Here is a 20,397-nt window from a genome sequence, read left to right on the forward strand (position 1 = left end):
AATATCTAATCCTTCCACAAATCCAGTAAAAACACATTCTTGCATTAGTTTTCTGTAATATTTTTTTTTGTATTTTTTTCTTTAGTTTTATTTTTGTTGTTTGTTTGGTTGTTTATTATTTTTTAACGCCTATTTGCTATGTTCTTTTCAATTGTATTTTTTTGTTTTACTTAATTTTACTAGATTTTGTTTTGAACTTGCAAGTATTTTGCGTTTTTTTTTTCTTTATGAGCTTACAATAAAGAATCATCAAAAAGTTGTTGCACAGTGTAAAATTACAATTTTTTGTTGTTGTGTGTGTGGGTGTACATGTGGGTGTGTTTGTGTGAGTGTGTGTGTTTTGAGTGTATATCTTCTACGGTGTTAATCTACAAATCTAAATTTCTCTCTAAGAGCAGGCCAATGTTTACACCAATCAACTGGGAATTTATCGTTCGTGTTAACTTGTAAAATCAGAAAACGGCAAAAAGTTTGTTTAAACAAAGAACTTACTATACAAAAGGAAAGGCATTGCATTTGTGTACTTTTGTATTGTTTTTTGCGGTATTTAGTGTTATTTTTTATGCTCCTATTTAGTATAATTACACAATGACGATTTCCCATCTACTGAGTTTGCATTTACTTTAATTACAATAGTTAATCCATAAAAAATATATAACGATGATGATGGCAAAATATGTGGTTTCGAATTGTTGTGTTTGTGTTGAAAATTGCATTACAAATTGCTATTAAAGTGGGTTTTTTTCTCTTTTCATTTTGCTGTGGCTTGCTAACGGTGTTCTGGTTGCTGTTTTATCAAACGTTTGCTGGTTTTTCTGCCGATTGTTTGTTGTTTAGTATGGAACATTTGAGAAGAGATACGAGACACTCTCGCCGTTGTGTGTCCTTCTGACGGCCTCGGCGAACATCATCGAGACATCAATGCACTGAGAAAAAAAAAATAAAAATTATATTCACATCTAAAGAAGCATATATATGATATAACCCACCTGGATTTTGGGACAGTCCCGCATGTGTCCATCCTGCGGTATGGTATTGGTCACCACTACCGCCTCGAAACAGGCATTATTGATCCGCGAGATCGCCGGACCCGAGAAAATGCCATGCGTCAGAATAGCATACACCTTGGTGGCTCCCGCCTCCACCAGGCGATCGGCGGCATGCACAATGGTGCCGCATGTGTCGGCCATGTCATCGACCAGAATGGCAATCTTGTCCTTGACATCACCCACCAGTACCATAGAGGCCACTTCGTTGGCCTTCTTGCGCTCCTTGTGTATCAGAGCGAACTCCACGTTCAGTCGATCGGCAATTGAGGTGACACTTAAAGTGAAATATTAATAGCATTATTAATCTATTACGCATATGGATTAAAGACTGCAACTAACCGCTTGGCACCGCCAGCATCGGGCGACACAATGATCGAGTTCTTCCACTCGGGAATGTTCTCCTTGATCCACTTGAGTACCGCCGGCTCGGCATAGAGATTATCAACTGGTATATCAAAGAAGCCCTGCGAATGGAGAATTTATCGAATGAGTTTTAATTTAGCCATCCAGTAGTCATTGCCAGTTGACACAGCTGCCAGTCATTGGCAGAGAGTATGTCTATCAAGCATTATTGTCTGAAACATATATGGAAGCTAGACTTGCCAAAATAAATTTACAACAGAAATTAAAAAGCAGGTAAAATCCGAAAACCCCAAATCACCCCTTGCTAAGTATGGAGAACGAACAGCAGAATGACCTGAACCAGTGGCTAAAGGAGCAGCGCATTATCCTGGATCTGAAAGCTCGTCGTTCATTCTCCGATGTCTTGCCGGTGGCAAAGATTGTCAAGCGCAGTCATCCTCGTCTGGTGGATCTGCACAACTATACGCCCAAGAGCAGCGTGGCCCTGAAACTCCAGAGCTGGCAGACCTTCAATCAGAAGGTACTGAAGAAATTGGGCATCAATTTGACACGTTCGGAGCTGGAGCAGCTGGCGTCAGCAGCGCCAGGAGCCATAGAATCACTGTTCCATGAACTAATCGCGGTGACCAAGTGCGCTAGTCCCAGACCAAGACCCCGTCTGAGTGTATCGCCAACGAGCTCCCAAAAGAGCGTGGTGATTAAAAAGTTGGCTAACAAGAATTCTGTGGTACGCACTCTCAACCGATCCCTCACCCAAGTGATTGAGCGCTCCTGCTCGATCGATAGTCAACCCCAGGTGCTGACCATGGACGTGAATGTTGTGGTCAATGGACAGATGAAGAAGGTATCCAAGAAAGTGGTCGAGTACGAACACTATGCCAATGCTATTAGGGAGAGTGCCGAGAAGTCACGCTACATCAATTCCATTGCCGAGAGGGCCAATCACCTGGAGAACACAATTGCCCTCAAGAATGAACGTATTGATGTGCTACTCCATCAAATGGCCAAACTATCCGTGAGCATTCTATCCATGCCACACACCCTCAACGGGACCGATGACGACACAGAGCTTCAATCCCGGTCTGACAACGCCGCCGAACCCTGCTATGAATTCGGCACCTTTTAGCCAACGGATGGATTTGTCGGTTCTCCGAGGATCCGGCGAGATTATAGCTCCTCTTTTGATTCAAACCTGATGTTATTGGATATATTTGTACTGTATATTTTGTAATTTATTTTAAACCCTTAAATAAGTATTTCTTTGGCCTCACTTTAATAAACAAAAATTGTTACGTCGTTCAAAAGGAAAATCACACTTTCTTTATCGTAATTAATTGACTGATATACAAATCGCGGCACGATAAGAAATCACTCTAATATCAAAGATAAATATACAAATGTTGTTGATGGGCTGACTTACCTGAATCTGTGAGGCGTGCAGATCCATGGTGATGATGTGATCCGCTCCAGCAACGGACAGCATGTTGGCCACCAATTTGGCCGAGATGGGCGCACGACTCTGTGCATTGGCCAGCGTAGAAAGAGATGCAAAGGAGAGGTTTCCATTAGCGCAACTAGTAGTCAAGTTTATATCTTAAGGCTAGGCATTTATGAGGAGGTAGTAGTAGTAGTAAATCATGGAAATCAAAACCGAACATGGACCGAACAACACATATGTATAGAGACAGAAATCAACAAAGAGAGGTTAACGTTCCAATAGATTGCATATGAAGAAGATACATAATTCATGGACAGAATAGAGAATTCAGTTGCGACAACACAAAGGACACAAATGTGATTCGGTGCAGCAGAACCTGGGAAATAATGATTTTCAGATCCAATCGATATAGATGATATATACATATATATACCCAGATGATAGATTTCGATTTAGAGATACAGATGCACAGATAGATTGATTGTTAAGATGCTGCAAACAAGTGCAAAGAAAATTGAACCATTTTCAAATTATTTTTTTTCATTTTCGCTTTTCTCATTCGATTTGGATTTTTGGATTTTGGTATAATTAATATTCGGAGCAACAAACATCGGCATGCAACAAAACATCGGTGGTATATACTATATGGAAGTTTAGGTTTGGATCGTGTCGTCTGGTTTCATCAACTCAAAGGGGAAAACATTAATGAACGCAACAAAGCAAAAGGCTTAAGACAATAATAATTCTAAAGCAAAATTTTCTTTTTTATTTTGGGTTTTTAGTTCAGTTCCGCAGCAAGATTAAAAATAATAATGCCTGGGATACAGAAACTAACCGAACTACTCACAGTATATTGTTTGGCTGAAAACTCCTAAGCTCAACAGAATTGGAATTTAGTTTGTTTTTTTTTTTACATTTTTGGGTGCATTTTTGATGCAAGAGAGAGAGAGAGACAAAGAGTATAAAAAGAAAAAGAAGAAAACACAAAAAGTTCAGAATAATTCAGAGTTTAAAATTAAAATTAAGGTGCGATCGGGTTGTTTATCCCTTGTGTGCATATTAAAGTTAACAAAGTCGTAATCCGTATTTTGTTAGTCAAGTGGAGGGGTTTTCTGTTTTTGTTTTGGTTTGTTGGGGGGGGGGGGGGGTTGTTCTCAATTCAAATTCAAGGGTTGCAATGCCAATTCAAGTACATATTTTCAAAATAATACTATAAATATATATATTTTCCTTCCATTTCAACTGATTATCTTGAACGTCAAGGAACTCATTCGTTTACAGATTACAAAATTGAACAAAATATTTGTGCATTTCGCGCGTTTGACCCGCGGGGTTCATTGTCTATATACTGTATATATATTTACCCCCCACTGCCGATCCGATCGAATGACGTCACAGTGGATTATTATCTAGCAACGGAAAAACTTAATCAAGTGGAATGGAAAACATTATTTTTTTTTTAAGCCCCCAAAAGGAGGCTGTTGTCAGGGCCGATAAGAACAATAAGAACAAAAGTGCAAGATCACAACAATCGAGACAAACAAACAGGCAGTCGAAACAACAGCACAAACAAAAATATTTATTAGACATTCGTTATTAAAAATAGATTAAATAATGTAAATTTTATATTTCATATTCAGTATTTTTTATTTTGTTGTTGCAATGAAGAACCGCCGAAACAAAACAAACAAAGGCAACGTAAGTATGTGGAAAATTTTCATTTGTTTTTTCGTTTTATCTCCAATAAAATCATTGCATTTTTACCGAATTTTTTTTTTTTTTTGTGCGGGTTAGCCAAGAATTTCTTTATTATTAGTTTATTAGCGGATATATGGGAATTTAGGGATAAAGGACAAGGGTGGGAGGGACATGCAAATTAGACAAAAAGCGACTGTTTCCGAGAAAAACGTGAAACTTGTTAAGCCGGACGACAAATAAATTTCCTTCGTGAGTTATGAGTTTCTGAGAATGAGAGATTGCCCGCTTTGATATTCCCTTCCAGGTTTTAAGTGTTTCGTTTTTGGATCGAAAGAAAATTAATAAAGAATTTCCCATTAGTTTTGAATATATATGTATATATAGAGAAGAACATAAAGTGTGAATCGGATGAGTTATCGTTTAGTTATTGAAAAGTTACATAGTAAATACCCTAAATTTCCAATCGTAGTTTTTCTTGGCTAGTTTCTTGCTTTCCGCATTATCCTCACTGCCTGCCAACTTCACGGGGAAAGAGAGACAGAGATCGATAGAGAAACGGAGAAAGAGAGAGAAATACACCAAGGCACACACACACGCGCGGTAGAGGGAAATAGTTGCAGGTTGGCGAGAAAGAGAGAGCGAGCATTGCATGATAATAAAAAAATAAACATAGTATTTAATATCAAACGGCAGAAAAATAAAGCAAAACAATACGTAAGGATTTCTTTTTAAATTTTTTTGAAATTTTCCACATTTTCCAATTGCGTGCATGTATTTTTACATAAGTTTTCTGCAGCTTAGCTTCGTTGCAAACAGTTTTTTGAAAAAGAAATTCAAATCGCTTAACAAAATGCATTAGAAACACACAGTCACACACAGAAAAAAAGAAGTATATATATATAGGATAAATAGATCGGTTATATATGTATGTGTATAGCACTCAACAATCGAGCTAAAGTTTTGGGAAAAACATTCGGGGGAAAAGTTTACGCATTTTCGTTTCCACTTTTCCCCAATTGAAACCGTGTGTGGGCTTTGCGTTGAACGTTATAGTCAGATTATTAATCAAGAATTAATTAATCGTTTACGTTGCTTTTCTTTGCTCGCGATATCCGATTAGAGGGTTATCCCAGAATAATACCGTGTAATTTTTGGGCGGCCGGATCGTGTTGAGGCAAACCTACCTTGTCTTTTTTATCTTGGCGGGCATATGGAAAGCAAGGAATCACAGCTGTAACACGAGAGGCTGAGGCAATTTTGCACGCATTGATCATGATCAGCAGCTCCATCAAGTTATCGTTGATCTCGCCGGATCCCGATTGCACGATGTACACATCCTCGCCGCGCACCGATTCCCCAATTTCCACACTGCAAGAAAACAGAGAGCGGGGGTCAGTTGATAGGCTGGATGTGGGCTGGTGGTGCACTGTGGGAAAATGTCAGCAAGAAAACGGATAGATTGATCGGAAAACAAACACTGGCGCAAGCATTATCTAAAAATATCACTGCAATCGAACGGAAATAGATGTGTGCTTCATTAAAGTACAGAGCTTAAGTTCAATCAGATTTCAATCAAATAACGTTAGGTAATAACCATAATTCCTTTGCAAACAACCTTGTAGCATTCATGGCATATGTATGCACATATGTTTGTCTAGAGTAGACGTCAGTCCTTCAGTGTGCGGAAATTTCCATTGCTTGTCTCAAGCTCGCACTTCTCAACACGTCCCAAATTCACTAGTTCTAAAAGTATCCTTTTCAGTATGCACACACCCTCCCCCAAAAACTATTGATAATCTCCTCCCAATTGTTGACCTTTGACGAAGCCGTAAAGAAACTGCAAGGCAAGGCAATCTAATCGAAAACTTCTCTAATTCTCTCTCTCGCACACACACACACACACTCACACACAGACCACATGGCGTATGCGCAATATTTGCAATGGCCACTGACGCCGCTTCGTTTATTATTTTGTTTACACTTCGTTTTTGTTTTGTTTTGTTTCGGTTTCGGTTGGCGTTTGCGAAGCTCAGTTAGCAACTTGGACTATAGATTCTCGATACCCTTGATAGTTCAGTCAGCGTTTTAAAGGCGGAAATATTATATAGAAAACATACGTCAATAACCGAAGTAATATTAAATTTCGTTTAAACGTCGCCAGAGAACTTTGCCAGCTCTAAACAAACAAACTCTATTCCCAGTACGAAAAAAATTAAATTAAATAAACAATCAATTGCAGTCAATAAAACACGGTTTCAACTGATTCTCGGCTTGTACGCCCATTTTTTGTTTTTTTTTTTTTTTTGTTTTTTTTTTGCATTCTCATGGTTCTTTTGGCTTTTGTTTTACCATCGAAGGTTAATTCAATTACATGGCGTACGGGAGCATCAGCCCACAACGGACTATCGATTGAACGACCTGTGCCAGTGGGGCCGAGTAATTAATTTGTCCAATAATTCGGGTTTATCTTTTGTCATAAACAAATTGATGGAGCCTGTCGTCAATCGCGTGACACGTTTTTGTAGCATACTCTAGTATAACCTATTTCTGCATTTGCTTATCATAAAACATACCATTGACCGGTTTTTTTTTTTTTTGTGGAATATTGATTGGTATTATTATACATACATATGTATTCCTTATCTCGACTCTGGTCAAGAAGATCAATGTGGACCGGCTAAATGCAGCGGTTTCATCAACCTTGGCCGGATGCATTTTGGCATTAAATCATGCATTTTTGAATAGATTGCCGGGGCTGTAGGAAAACACTTTCACCGCTAGCCGCCGTGACATTGTTAGCATGCCGGGAAATCTTGGGAAAAATCGAAGGGAGGGTGTGTGGGGGATGGTGGAAAAAAGGTGTGCTGGGCAAGACAGTTGGCAATGGGCCAGAAAAACCGCCGCATTGCCAACAACTACTAGCAACAGTTCAGCCAGCAGCTGTTTCTTTGGCCGACCGTCAAATAGAATTTCAGCCAGAATTCATTTCGTTTTCCTTTGTTTTTTACGTATTTTTATCTCTTTCCTCGTCCGCAAGTCAGACGACAGACTCATGTGAGTCGAAATGTAAAACGAAAAATACAAAAAAAAAAAATAAATAAAGCATGAAAACGAAAAACAGTCGTACTTCTCTAATTGAAATCACCAGTTTCACACTTTTTTGGATTTTGTTTATTTTCCTAAATGTTTGATTAGAACATTCTTTTTCGCTTTTATTATTCGCTTATCGTACGGATTTCGTAGATTAAACATAATCAAATTTAAAGCCATGTTATAAAATTGAAAACCTGGACCTATCTAGATTAATTACTTTGTTTCAAAGATCATGTATTCTAAAAAGGTAGTTTAGTTTACTATTAAGGAAATATATCGTGCTATATATAGAAGCCGTACTGTAGGTACAAAAAACTGTTGCCAATTGTCTCCCACTAAGCTTATCTCAGTCTGGGCGGAATCTAAATCGCTTTCGCTTAGTTTCTGTTGGTTCCACTTGATTTATACGCTCCTTATCACTATTAACTCGGGCCCCTTCCTTTCAAAAGCTCGCTGATACGACAACGACCTCACAAGACAAGCACGCAAATTCCTTATCGATCAAACTTTAGAGTCGAAAATGGAAAACAAAAAAAAAACGCTTAGTAATTGACATTTTCAGTGGGTGGTTGGTTGGGTTCAAGGGAGGGGGTGGTGTATAGAACAGTTTAGAATTGCGTGTGGCAAAACCTTCGAAATTGGAAATTAGAGCCTCACTTTGGGGTTATTGAAAAATTATTATGAACTGCCACTGAAATTGTTCTTGGCCTGTGGCGAAGGTCGTTTGGGGGTTTTCTTAGTTGGCGGCCATAAAAAACATTAGATACTTGTACATTTTATGACCTCTGTATTGATTACTTAATTGTTTGAGGGTTGCAATAAAATTATTATACAGCATTACTAATAAATAAAAAAACTCTTATTAAGCTTGCGAAGTGATAAGTTAAAAATAAAGAACAATCACGTGTGACCCAAACAAAGGGGTATCGCCAGTTTTTATAGTTCTTAAATGGTATTTTTCTCTATTTCTCTCTTCTCTTGTTATGCTCATATCTTCCATTATCAGCGAATTAGGCAAAAAGAAATTGGTGTCAGTCTTAATATTACCTCTCATTCGTTTAAAATTTCGCGATGTCATCTTGGCGCCCTTCAATTGAGCATAATCTAGACTAAAAACTTGATCTCTAGCCCTGTCGCCCCACCAAACACAACAACAATAGCGAGTAGAAATACAACAACAGAATCATTATCATCAACGCCGTGCGTTCGCTATTATCAACAAAAGTAATCAAGACAAAGTATGAAAAATATAAAAGCAAAAGTTCAACCGTTACACCAGCCGCAACAATAACAACAACACCTAGTGTAAATTGGAGCAAAAAGAGCGCATTTAACGGTCAACATGATTTTCTGACCGCTGCTTCTAGAGAATGCCAGAGAGTGATAGAATGGGATAAACAACAAAAACAAAGCCGACAAGTGCAAACAGAAATATTGTAGCAACAACAACAGTGGAGCAACAACCACTATGCACACGTGGGGGTCTGACACTTAGTCTGAGAGCAAGAGAGAGAGAGCGGGAGAATGGGCTCCAAAGAGAGTCCAAATGCCCACCATGCGGGGGCGTCGCTGCCGCAGTCGACGTTGCAACGTATGCCGACTCTTGTGTGGCGCTCAAGCTCCCCTTTCGCTCTCACCCTAAGAGAGCGTTCTCTTACTCTCCGTTCAGTCAGCAAATGAAAAACGTGACAGAGTCATGTTGTGGTTCTCTACTCGCAGGCATTTGGTACCCTCCTTTAGTCGGGTATGTCGACTATAAAAGCGAGTAAGCCAAATTGGGTCTCAACTTTCGGTAATGGTAAAGAATTATTAGAAAGTTAAAAACTGGAACCTGGAAAATAATGCATTTTTAGAGATAAGACTATGTCTAACTCTATAACCAAGAAACTTTTTTCACAAAATATTTATTACGATTTATTCGTCGAACGTCGTACTTTCTTCAATTGGTTCTTAGGATCATAAAATATCAAGCTATAAGAAATCAGACTGTAAACAATTGTAAGTTGACACGACTCCTATTACCTTGTACAGCATAACACCTGGAACAGGGCATCCTAGCCTCGACTCTGCTCCGCCTTTAGTTCTTTCCGCTGCCGCGTACCTTGGTGTGCGTGCGAGTGAGTGCGAGCATAACAAAAACACACGCACACCGACGGAGCGCGTATCATGTCAGAAAGCTTAGCGCGTATTATAACCTCTATTTTCGTTTCGGTTTTCTTCCGTTTGCCTCGTTTGTTTCTTTCACCTTTTCACCTCCTCTAATTGTTTGCTTATGGGGCTTTTGTTTAATTTTATTAAAATTGGAAAAAACCGATGGAAAGTTGACACCAAATAAACTGAAAAGGGTGCTTGCTAGTGGGTGGGGTAAAAACTATGGGCGCCTTTATTTGTTATTTATTGTTGTTGTTGCATCAGCAGCTGACTGGCTGGTTTTGCGCCTGTGTGAGTGCGTGCGAGAGAGAGGGAAGCAAAAAGCGTGCAAGCCGCAAGTTTAGACATACACACACACGCACACACAGCTGCTAATTTAATTAAAAATATATAATAAAAATCATTTTCGGTTTCTTTGCATTTCTTGTCTAGGAAGATTTAAAAAAATTTAATTTAAATTTTGTGAAAATTGCACGCGACATTGGCCAAGCTTCACGTGTATGTTGGTGTGTGTGTTACTCTCACTCATACCAGCACAACGCCACTAAACACACACAAACACACAGACGCACGGCTATAGCGACAAAGACGGTGTACAGTCCACTTGTTAAATCAATAAAAATAAAAAGAAATCAAGCCAAAGGCAGGCCACAAAAATTCAGGAAAAATCATTCAGTTTTAGGTAATCACAAATTCCCATAGATTCCCATTGTTGATTGTGGCAGCGAAACGCCAGCAACCTTCAGCGAATGTCAAGGACCTTTTGAGCACATGTGTTTGCAGACCAAACACTTTTTCGTCAAACTCAATTAGCGCACTTTAAAAACACATTTGTCCGTTGTCGTTAAACACTTGTTGGTGGTCACACACGCAATTTGCGAAGGAAATTCTCCTGCAGGACTACTCACCAGGTCTCCAAGTTGCTGAACTTCTTCGTAACCACCTTGCCGAGATCGATTCCCAGGCGATCGACTATCCGCTGGGCCAAATCCGGATGCGAGGTGCCCGAAAACACTTTGATGTTCGGCATTCTGGAGTGGATTAAATTTAGACAACCAGCCTGTTTCTCCAAATTGTCTCGGATCAAACTTCTAGCGCGTATCGGATTAGCAGAGCGAACTGGCATCACACAATCTATGAGTAGAAGTTTTTATTATAAATTTTTTTCGCCAAAACGCGGGCAGCGACGTCGACGTCGTCGCCTTATCGGTGAGAAAGCAAGAGCGTAAAAGAGAGCAACGAAGCTTTTTGCTGCGCACTGCGCTCTCTTTCGCTCGCTCTTTCTGTAAAGCCACCCCAATTATCCCCCATTCCCATCCAGACCATGTGATTTTTCTACGCGTTCTCCAGGGAACTGGAAAGCTATCGATTTCGATTCCGGACTACTAAAGCGGTGCGATAGGTTTTTATAATTTTAAATATTTTCATTAATCAATTCGAATTTCCTAGTGTGTTTCTCAGTATAAATCTAAACAAGTTAATGGGATTGCACTATTACAATATTAGCCTTTCAAAAAGCAAGGATTTACCTATTTCATTGCAAATAATTTTATATTTATAATATTTTGGCTCGGTTTGCTATTAAATTTACATATGAACATGAAAAAGAATAAATATAAATTGCAAATTGACACTGATTATATTCGATAGATAAACAGCTTGTTGTCACACCCGTAAAATCTATGAGTTTTCTTTTAACATATAAAATATGCTGGCATGCCAACAGGCGCGCGCCAAAAAAAAAGCTTTTAAGGCTGAGGTAAACAGCTGTTCCACGGATGTCCCTCAGTTGGCCATGAAAACCTAGCACCACACACACACACGCGGACAGAAATGAAAGGAATGTGAATTCTAGGATATAATCTACGCACCATTCTGCTCGTTCTCCGTGCATTTCTTATCGGGCATTATTCACAAAACAAATCCCGAGATGAAGGTTCTGCGACAGGTAAGCGCCGACTATTTGATTGAACAACCCGTTTAATAACAAGACGCACTCAGCTGTTCTGCGCCAGGTAAGGTGAAAAGTGCACTGTTTCAGCGACAATGGGAGATTGGGATTAGCAGCCGCAGAGCGCCGCATCTGGCGAAATTGAGCGAGCGAATGGAACTGAGCGCCGTACAACATGGCGTATGCTTCTATTACACATACGCACCGGCTGCCCACACACACACACACCCATATTTTACGAGAGAGCGCAAGAGAGCGCCAAGGATGGGATGATGCGCAGTTAAGTTGATGCCACAAGGAAAAGCTTTCGGGACGCACTTTTCCTCTCTTTTTCGGAATCAGCTGTTTTCGATAGGTAATTTCCATAGAATTTTTAATACGTCATGTTGCAATTTTAGATATGTAAAACGTCACACAGAGCGAAAATTTCAATAATAAGTATTAATTTTTTTTATAAAATAATCACAGACCTCATTTCTAAAGTAAGACAAAATTGCGGCTTAGTTTCATTACATCTGCACAACTCAGTAATTTCTTAATAACACACAGATATGCAATAAAATTGTTTCATATATATTTCAATGGGTAATAAATTTCCAAGGCCCCATAAGACTGTCAATATATTTTCCTATTCATAATAACATAAAAAAACCCTAAATATCTGAGACAATAATAAACATTTAATGCTGCGTTTCCCACTTTTAAAACCTATATGCATGCGGCTCTTTTTGTGCACATACTTAGAAATTTATTTTTTGTCTGTGTATCTGTGCTGTATGCCGCTTTCAATTGGTTCTGGATAATTGTTGCTCTGCAAATATCTCTGCTATGTACTTTGTACATACCAGCAGAAATGTTTTGTTTTCTAGATCTCAAATCCGAGGTACAGTTCTTGCTTTTTCATTTCACGGGGGCTCGTCTTTGCTTTTGTTGCCCCCGAGATGTTTTCTTGTTGTTTGTGCAACTGTACCTGGGATGCTGAACAAACGAACGCGGCAGAAAAACACTGCGATTTGTTAAATTGTTATTTTCGTGCCCATGGCTAAATATAAATGAACTAATGCCAAATGCTGACGTACTCTTCTCCGTGTTTTATCCCTAAAAACTGACGCAAATGGCATTGCAAGTACAGGAATAATGGAGCCGTGGATAGCGGGTTGGTGGGGCAAAAACCACGTGCCGAATGCGACGCATGTTTTGAGTCGAGGCGAAAACAAAGGCACGCACACTTCAAAATCGAGTAGTACACCATACTGGACTTACTTGAAACATGTGAGGTAGCAAAGTGTCGCAATTACTTTTAAACTACAAACTATTAATCACTGAACGATGCGGTTTGTACAAGTTGGTCGAAAAAAACTTGTACTTTGTGATTTCACTTGGATGCAGCCGCTGCTCAGAAAATGCAAAAGCTGAATGAATCAGAACGCTTTTGAATTGAATTTAAGCGAGGGAAGTTGAGTTTCTGTTTATGGAGTTGTTTGGTGCGAGAGAGCAAGAGATAACGCAGAGGAGAGTTGATTTAATCAAGCTGAAGCATGGATACCCTTACGTTACAAGACAATAAATGTATCTTTTGGTTATCTGGTTATTTTATGGGGTAGGAAACGCATCCCTCTTCACACAGTCATAATACATATGCTTCGAAAGGGAATATCGGGGAGAGTAAAAGAGAACCGGCATATTTGTTTGTGTCGGTCACTCGTTTTGTTTTGTGGCGAAAGAGCGCCACAAAAGGGGAGCACAAACACGTGTGTCCAAAGAGTTGGAGAAGCAAGAAGCTCTTCCGTTTTAATTAGTCTCCGAATGTCTATTGGGTATATTTCTTATCCGAAAACTGTTGTTGCGTTGGCTCTCAAAACTTCCCCACACGCTTTTGCTGACACGTTTTTTTCTCGATCGCCATTGAGCTGTGCGAAACGTGAATTTGAGCAGTAAAAGAGAATGTCGACTTTAATGATTTTTCAGGTATGAAATATGCCCTCTAATTTTTTTGATCATATTTTTATTTTGTTAACATTCAACTTATTAATAAGAGTTTGCTGAAAATGTAATCCACTTAATTGTTTATCACTTAAAAATTTTTTAGGTAAAGTTCTCTCATATTGATTTAAAATTGCAATGTGAATAAAGTAACACTTCGTGTACCCCTTTTCCAAGTATAACCATTATAAACACAGGATCGTATGGCGCATAATTAATGGCTGTCTATTATTTTTGGACTGTTGCCAAGAGAGACCTACGCCTTAGAAGATTAAACTTCTTGTTTTTGTTTATGGGGCGCAAAACAAGTTTCAAATTTCCGACCGCAGACAAGGCGGGCGAGCGTAATGGAACCATATTACTGAGGTCAAAAGAACTTCGATTATATAATAAGGCCATGTATTCAGTATTCAAGATCAGAGACGCAATGGAAAATAACCTTTGACGTGTGCCAAGGAAAAGCTGCGGCTTTTTTATCCAATGGTACAAAAACCAACTTTGGAATTGATTCAGCCAATCATTGTAACGTAAATAGATTTTATCAACAAAGAGGTAAGAATGAGTACTTCGTGTATGGGGCTTAGCTGAATTTATTAGGAAAGTAGTTTGTAAATATGGTTATTTTTATGTAGATTTTGCTTTTGTTTCTTTTCATTTGTATTATCGAAACGAGTTAGGAAAATGTGTCGGTTAAGATTCCCAGATTCTGATATGTCGCCTTCAGGGAAACAAAGTCATCATGTCATCCAGTGGACATAATTGGAGGACCAATGTTAAGAAGAAGACTCCTCCTTAAAATGTTTAATAGGTTTTAATATGATTAAATAGTTATGAGTTGAGTGAAGTGGGTGTACCTGGGTAGTATTAAGGGCGTATCTAGGCAATATATGGCTCGCAGCAAGTAGCACCAATTCATTACGTCCCTATGTAATAGTTATTTATTCATATGCTAAACATTTGAACATTCGAACTTCGTTAGCAATTTTCGCGCTCTTTCCCCGAAGCCCTATCGATACGTCAATCGATAGGCGAGCTTTCAGAATTATCCGAATGCACCGCGGCGGTCACACTACGGAAAAACAAAAAAGAAATAGCGCTGGCAAAATAGACGTGCTGAGCGCTGTAAAAAGTCAGATTCGTGTTGAAATTGGAATAATAAGTTTTTTATTTTCCGTGCGCTGGTCGAGCTCGTTGCTTCGACAATTCGAAAAGCGATCGAAAGGAGCAACCTTGTAGGCCAACAGCCAGGCGTAATTTACGCAACGCACAACACTCACAAAATCCAAAATTGCACGGGGGGGCAACAATAAAAACAGAGGCAGAACAGAACACAGCAAGAAGAGCGTGGTGAAGAGGAGCGGCGGAGAAAGGAGAACGGTGAACAGGGAACAGGGAGAGAGCAGAAAGGAGAGTCCGAGAAACGGAGGAAACATCATGGCGAACATGGCAGTGTCGCGGATCAAGCGGGAGTTCAAGGAGGTGATGCGCAGCGAGGAGGTGAGTCCCGAGCTCCAAGGCCGAAGGACACTCAAACGGCACCTCGGCAATGCCAGCTGCACCACCGCCCCTGGTCGTGGTGCAGGGGGCGGGGGAGGGTGTCCGCGAACGTTGGTGGCGTTTTTGGCGCGCTTATGGGCTCCGTTTTCTTTGTGAAATGTAAACATTGGCCCCACTGATTTGTTAATTTGGCTTGTAATCCCTGAACAGATCGTCCAGTGTTCCATCAAAATCGAACTGGTCAATGACAGTTGGACGGAGCTGCGCGGCGAGATCGCCGGTCCGCCTGACACGCCCTACGAGGGCGGCAAGTTCGTCCTGGAGATCAAGGTGCCCGAGACATATCCCTTCAATCCACCAAAGGTACGTAATAGCCATGTCAGACTTTGTGCACCTATACAATATGCTAGCTTAGAAATAAACAACTCTTACATGAGTACACCTCATCTTTCAAAAATCGTATCTTATGACTTCACTTCGTAGAAAGTGACACTTCTATGAATCCACAATGTTAACTTGAATTCTGAAAGGCGCAATAAGAACCTGTAACTTGTAATTGAAACCTAAATAAATTGCAAACTTCTTCGCAGGTACGCTTCATAACGCGCATCTGGCATCCGAATATATCGTCGGTTACGGGTGCGATTTGCTTGGACATCTTAAAGGACAACTGGGCTGCAGCGATGACACTGCGCACCGTACTGCTGTCGCTGCAGGCGCTCCTGGCCGCCGCAGAGCCGGACGATCCACAGGACGCAGTGGTGGCCTATCAGTTTAAGGACAAGTACGATCTGTTCCTGCTTACGGCCAAGCACTGGACCAACGCGTATGCGGGCGGACCGCACACCTTTCCCGATTGTGATTCAAAGATCCAACGTCTCAGGGACATGGGCATCGACGAGCATGAGGCGCGCGCCGTGCTCTCCAAGGAGAATTGGAATTTGGAGAAGGCCACCGAGGGCCTGTTCAGTTAGCTTGTCCCAGCCGCACTAGCATCAGTACCATTCGCGGCGGTGGCAGCACCAAGAACACCGGCCAACTTCAGCATCAATCCTTCAGAACGGCAATCACGCTAAATTCTTGTACACTCACGCACCAATATATTTTCGTAAATCTTATCCACGAAATTACATTGCCCTGTAGTTATAATAATTCTCTGATCTGTTCTATAATTTTATTATGATTAATGTGCACATCTTTGCCGCTGGGTGGGTCACCAGAAGGTTGAGCCAAAGGCCATGCCCGCGCCCCATTGAGCATGTGGTGTTATGTAATTGAACCCAGGTTCTGTTTCATTAATTTACGTGCAGTCGCATTTACTTGCAGGCTCTTTCTTAAACAGTACTGTTGTTTTCCATTTCAAGCTTAAACTAAAACACAAACAAAAATGATTTACAAAACAAAATAAATGTGAAGGCGAGGAGTGTATAACAAATCGAAGTCTTTGTAAATTGCGTTAAGTTAATAAATAAATAAATAAAAATATTAATAAATGTCTAATGAGAAGTTATGATTTCGGTTTGTGAAGAAGAGGCTGCAAACTTAAAATAGATTTTTGTAAATCATGCCTAGACTGAAGAATGGAAAATGTAATTTACCCTAGATTGATTGAGATATGTAATGTATATTACTATAATTCTTGTTTAATCCATTTTTTAAGGCTCTGTCTAATGCCAAAATTGAAATAAAATCCAAATTCTTGGTGATTTACAAACCAAATAATTGCACAAAACGTGAAAGTAAAATAGAACCCATCGATATCATCCAGATATAATCATTTATATATATATTCTTCTACATATTCATTTAATTTTTCTACATTTCAATGTGAATATTTATGGTTTGCACTAAATATTTGACTAATAATCTGTCACTAAATATTTGGTCTACGATGCTTGCTGGCGAATCCAATAAGTTAATGACTTCACACATATAATACGAATTTCTACTTGTGCTTTTGCTTGGACATGACGGACACGGAGGAGCCACCAGTTGCAAGTGCGGATCCCAGGCAGCTGCTGTTGCTTTGAGCCACGGATGTGCCAGTGGCATTGGTTCCCTGGATCGTGTGATGGCTGTGACGTTGCTTGAGCATCTCCTTCCATTCGGACTCGAGTCGCACGTAGGAGCCACCAAGCGGTTGGGCATTCTGCACCAGACACTGATCCGTTCCGGTCTTTTTGGTCACATAATTGGCGACCTGTTTCATGATCTTCTCCTCGAAGTCGCGCTGATGATCCTGGTTGCTGCGCGCTGACAACTCGCCGGACCAAAAACGACCCGACACATCGGTGGGACTGGCCAAACAGTTCCAGGTAATTATTATTTCATATACATTCAATATTTCAAAATCCTTACCGCTTTCGTGATTTTTTGCCTCTAGTTTTCCTTGGTGGAGGACGATGCTCCGACTCGCAGCCATCGCTACTCGTACTGTAGTCCTCGTCGTCATCGTGAACGTTACGCATGCGTGGCCGCAGGCATCGAGCATCATCCTCGCTGGTGGACGTCGTCTCCGAATCGGTGCTGGTGTCCATTTGATAGCGAGATCCTCGCATCCGACGGCTCACACGATGGTTGGTCACTATGGAGCAGGGTTGAGTACGGAGCACATTACCTTCAAGCACACATACCCACCTCTCTTGAGCACACTGTCCATGCAGAGTTGGGGCAAAAGTCCCTGGCGACATCTTTGTGGCGTTAGGGAGATACCCTGCCAACTGGGACTGATCTCGCCGGCGGCGGCCAATTCCTGAATCCTCAATGGTGGCTGCTCGCACAAGGCGTAGTTCTCGCCCACCAACTGAGCAATGGCCAGGATGGCACGCTCCCTATCCGTCTCCACCAGGACACTGTGCTCGCGAAATTGGCAGCCCTAAAAAAGTAACGAATATTCAATGCAGTAGTATTAGTTTCTGGAAATATATATACATACATTTGGTCCCGGCAGCGTTTCGTAGCGGAATGCCTGCTGACCGCAGCAGGAGAAGCGGCCGGCGGGTCCAGCATTGCCCACGGGACCGAGGAAGTTGGGTGCCTCCGGATGGAAGCGACACCAGTGCATCTGATAGACCGGAAAATGAGCCTCGCACGAGCAGCAGTACAGGTAATGGCAGTGACCCCATAACTTCCAGTACACCTTGCGCCAAGACTTGAGCTCCTTGAAGAGCTGAACGATGTAGACATTAAGATCCCAGTTCGTGTCCCGCACGTGGTGGCTCATCAATTGGCCCCAGCGATTCAGTCGAATGTTGCTGGGCACACAGCTCACATAGGATTTCATAGTGTTGGTCACGCAATTGAAGCACCTGGAGCAACGGAACAGACCGGACATGCTGTAGAAGTGTCCCCTTAGCGCTTCCGGATCCGGTTCGCAGAGGGACTGAATCAATTTGGTCCACAGACGTGGTGTCACTCGCTCCTTTTTATCCCTGACCATTTCCAGCTCGAGATTCGTGAACATGGCCGCCAGTCGGCTGACCAATGCATCATTCAGACAGGACAGATTCGTGGATGTTCGTACAACTTCGCTGAGATGGGCATGACAAAAGGCCAAACACTCAAGGAGTAGAGGTTCCATCTGCAGAAAGCTGGCCGACACCAGAATGGGCACCACATTGTTGCCATCCAACTGGGGACCGGTGCTCTGAGTGGGAACCGGAAGATCCTGGCTTTGGGCACTGTGCTTGATCCACTTCATCAGCCAATCGAAGATAAGGATGTCGCAGTGCACCGATATGTCCATCTCCTCCAATCTCTGACCGGCAGTCACGTCCGCAAAGTAACCCATTTTGGTCACCAGCAAATGCTGCGGGCAGGTGAAGTCCTTCGAGGTGTTCTTCACCTCGTCGCAGACGTGGATCACCACTTCCGGCCTGTTAAACAATTTGAGTTACATATATATCCTGTAAATACATGGTACTTACTCCTTTCGCTCCTGCCTGGCATGTTTGCTATCCTTGACCAGCAGCAGAGATTTGCGTCTGCCGGCGTTCATTGCACCAGGCTTCGGAATCGGCTCCTTAATCATAGCCCGCACCATGCTGTTGGTGATCTGATCCGAATGTAGAGCATCTCCTCCGGGATGAGCCTGCTGCAGGCAAGGAGCCGAGGGAGTGGCTGCCGGCAGAGGCCCATGTGAGTGGCCTATCTCCATCATGGATTTCGATGCTCCCGAGGTGAGAGGAGCTGCCGCTGGAATGGGATTCGTATAGGGAGTGGTAGTGGCCGATGTCTGGGTGAGAAGCTCTTTCGGAGGCTGCAGCTGCTTGGGCTTAGTTTTGCCATTCTGGAGTTGTGTGGGCATTGGGACCGGGCATATAAAGGACAGAACAGAGTCCAGAACTCCCTCATTAATGGCCGCATCCAGTTGCTCGCCAAGCTTGGGATGCAATCCCCGATAGGTCGACTCTGGACGGGAAGAGCGGCCGTGGTGGCTGTGCCCCGAGCGCAATGTACTGGATTTCGCATCCTGTAGCAAACTAGAGCGACTCTCGTTGGAGCTCCTCGAGGGTCGTCGCAGTCCCAGGAGCTCGTTGACCAGTGGATTGTCCGCCAGTTCGGCAAAGTCGAACTCGTCCTTCTTGGTAGCTCTCTTGGTTGACACCGCACTGCCCTCCATCGGCGGTATCGGCTCCCTATTGTGTGGTTTTCCCATGTCGGCTTTCGTAATCATATCGTTCACATGACAGGATAGTTTTAGAAACTCTAGAAACTCGTTCAAAGTGATTTGAAACTCGGCGCCATTGCCGGAATCAATGGATTTCTGGGAGGGAGCCGCTGGTGTCTCCTCCGGCTGTCCAGCAGCCGAGGCTCCCTCGTCGGAGCCGGATTTCTGCATCCTGGCCAATGCAAAAATCAAAGGATATTGGCCATTATTGATTGATTGTTTCGTTGCTCGTAGTAACAAGGAAGTTACTAAAATGAAAAGCGGAAAAAACAATGCAACTGGTGACCCCAATTGATTTTTCAAGCTGTCCAGGAATTTAAGATTACCTGCACATTTAATAAATTGATTATTTTTCCTAAATATTACTTATTCGAGACATATTTCATTTTAAAGAAATGCAACATTATAAGTGGAATTTGGGATATAATAAAGAATAAAACAACAAACTATATATATTATAAAATCAATTTAAGGTCTTGTAACTTAAATTTTTTTTTACTTTTTA

At 41.6% G+C, this 20,397-nt stretch overlaps 4 protein-coding genes and 2 non-coding genes across 17 annotated transcripts; 4 read left to right on the forward strand and 2 right to left on the reverse strand.

Moving 5' to 3' along the window:
* Positions 1 to 46: 46 nt before the first annotated feature.
* Positions 47 to 13,168, reverse strand: Prps (Phosphoribosyl pyrophosphate synthetase). 9 transcript variants are annotated; one of them, NM_001274715.1, is made up of 8 exons: positions 13,007 to 13,168; positions 10,701 to 10,926; positions 5,733 to 5,916; positions 4,999 to 5,067; positions 2,833 to 2,931; positions 1,389 to 1,513; positions 990 to 1,323; positions 47 to 926 (listed from the first exon to the last, which is right to left on the reverse strand). In NM_001274715.1, the coding sequence occupies exons 2-8, from the start codon at positions 10,916 to 10,918 to the stop codon at positions 834 to 836; spliced, it is 1,122 nt and encodes a 373-aa protein (NP_001261644.1). In that variant the 5' UTR covers positions 10,919 to 10,926; positions 13,007 to 13,168; the 3' UTR covers positions 47 to 833.
* Positions 1,639 to 2,718, forward strand: CG16719 (uncharacterized protein). The gene has a single exon (NM_140087.2). It carries the CDS (start codon positions 1,723 to 1,725, stop codon positions 2,536 to 2,538), a length of 816 nt encoding a protein of 271 aa, NP_648344.1. The 5' UTR covers positions 1,639 to 1,722; the 3' UTR covers positions 2,539 to 2,718.
* asRNA:CR45804 (antisense RNA:CR45804) lies at positions 10,289 to 11,173 on the forward strand. Its single transcript, NR_133199.1, has one exon.
* asRNA:CR45121 (antisense RNA:CR45121) lies at positions 11,511 to 12,118 on the forward strand. Its single transcript, NR_124838.1, has 2 exons — positions 11,511 to 11,740; positions 11,794 to 12,118.
* Positions 13,169 to 14,803: 1,635 nt separating the features above from the next.
* On the forward strand, positions 14,804 to 16,949 carry Ubc4 (Ubiquitin conjugating enzyme 4). Of its 3 annotated transcripts, none has more exons than NM_001300085.1 (3): positions 14,804 to 15,223; positions 15,434 to 15,586; positions 15,814 to 16,949. In NM_001300085.1, the coding sequence occupies exons 1-3, from the start codon at positions 15,161 to 15,163 to the stop codon at positions 16,195 to 16,197; spliced, it is 600 nt and encodes a 199-aa protein (NP_001287014.1). In that variant the 5' UTR covers positions 14,804 to 15,160; the 3' UTR covers positions 16,198 to 16,949. The 3 variants fall into 3 exon arrangements, with proteins under 3 accessions (NP_001287014.1, NP_001287013.1, NP_524010.2); NM_001300084.1 differs by having other exon boundaries at positions 15,814 to 16,713; NM_079286.3 differs by having other exon boundaries at positions 15,814 to 16,347.
* Positions 16,950 to 16,984: 35 nt separating this feature from the next.
* Positions 16,985 to 20,063, reverse strand: CG6761 (uncharacterized protein; the record flags this gene model as incomplete). Of its 2 annotated transcripts, none has more annotated exons than NM_140089.1 (5): positions 16,985 to 17,520; positions 17,582 to 17,807; positions 17,861 to 18,098; positions 18,159 to 19,098; positions 19,150 to 20,063. In NM_140089.1, the coding sequence occupies 5 exons, from the start codon at positions 20,061 to 20,063 to the stop codon at positions 17,169 to 17,171; spliced, it is 2,670 nt and encodes an 889-aa protein (NP_648346.1). In that variant the 3' UTR covers positions 16,985 to 17,168. The 2 variants fall into 2 exon arrangements, with proteins under 2 accessions (NP_648346.1, NP_001261645.1); NM_001274716.1 differs by having other exon boundaries at positions 19,150 to 19,938.
* Positions 20,064 to 20,397: the final 334 nt, after the last annotated feature.

This window comes from Drosophila melanogaster, chromosome 3L (genome assembly GCF_000001215.4).
Source record: "Drosophila melanogaster chromosome 3L".
NCBI lineage: Eukaryota > Metazoa > Arthropoda > Insecta > Diptera > Drosophilidae > Drosophila > Drosophila melanogaster.

Excerpts from the sequence above, each read along its gene's own strand:
- Prps (NM_168360.2), bottom strand. The coding sequence starts at position 11,700 with ATGCCCGATAAGAAATGCACGGAGAACGAGCAGAATG. Across the intron at positions 10,927-11,663 it reads CACGGAGAACGAGCAGAATG|ATTGTGTGATGCCAGTTCGC; the intron begins GTGCGTAGATTA and ends TTCTACTCATAG. Across the intron at positions 5,917-10,700 it reads TTCAGCAACTTGGAGACCTG|TGTGGAAATTGGGGAATCGG; the intron begins GTGAGTAGTCCT and ends GTTTTCTTGCAG.
- CG16719 (NM_140087.2), top strand. The coding sequence starts at position 1,723 with ATGGAGAACGAACAGCAGAATGACCTGAACCAGTGGCTAAAGGAGCAG.
- Ubc4 (NM_001300085.1), top strand. The coding sequence starts at position 15,161 with ATGGCGAACATGGCAGTGTCGCGGATCAAGCGGGAGTTCAAGGAGGTG. Across the intron at positions 15,224-15,433 it reads AGGTGATGCGCAGCGAGGAG|ATCGTCCAGTGTTCCATCAA; the intron begins GTGAGTCCCGAG and ends ATCCCTGAACAG. Across the intron at positions 15,587-15,813 it reads ATCCCTTCAATCCACCAAAG|GTACGCTTCATAACGCGCAT; the intron begins GTACGTAATAGC and ends ACTTCTTCGCAG.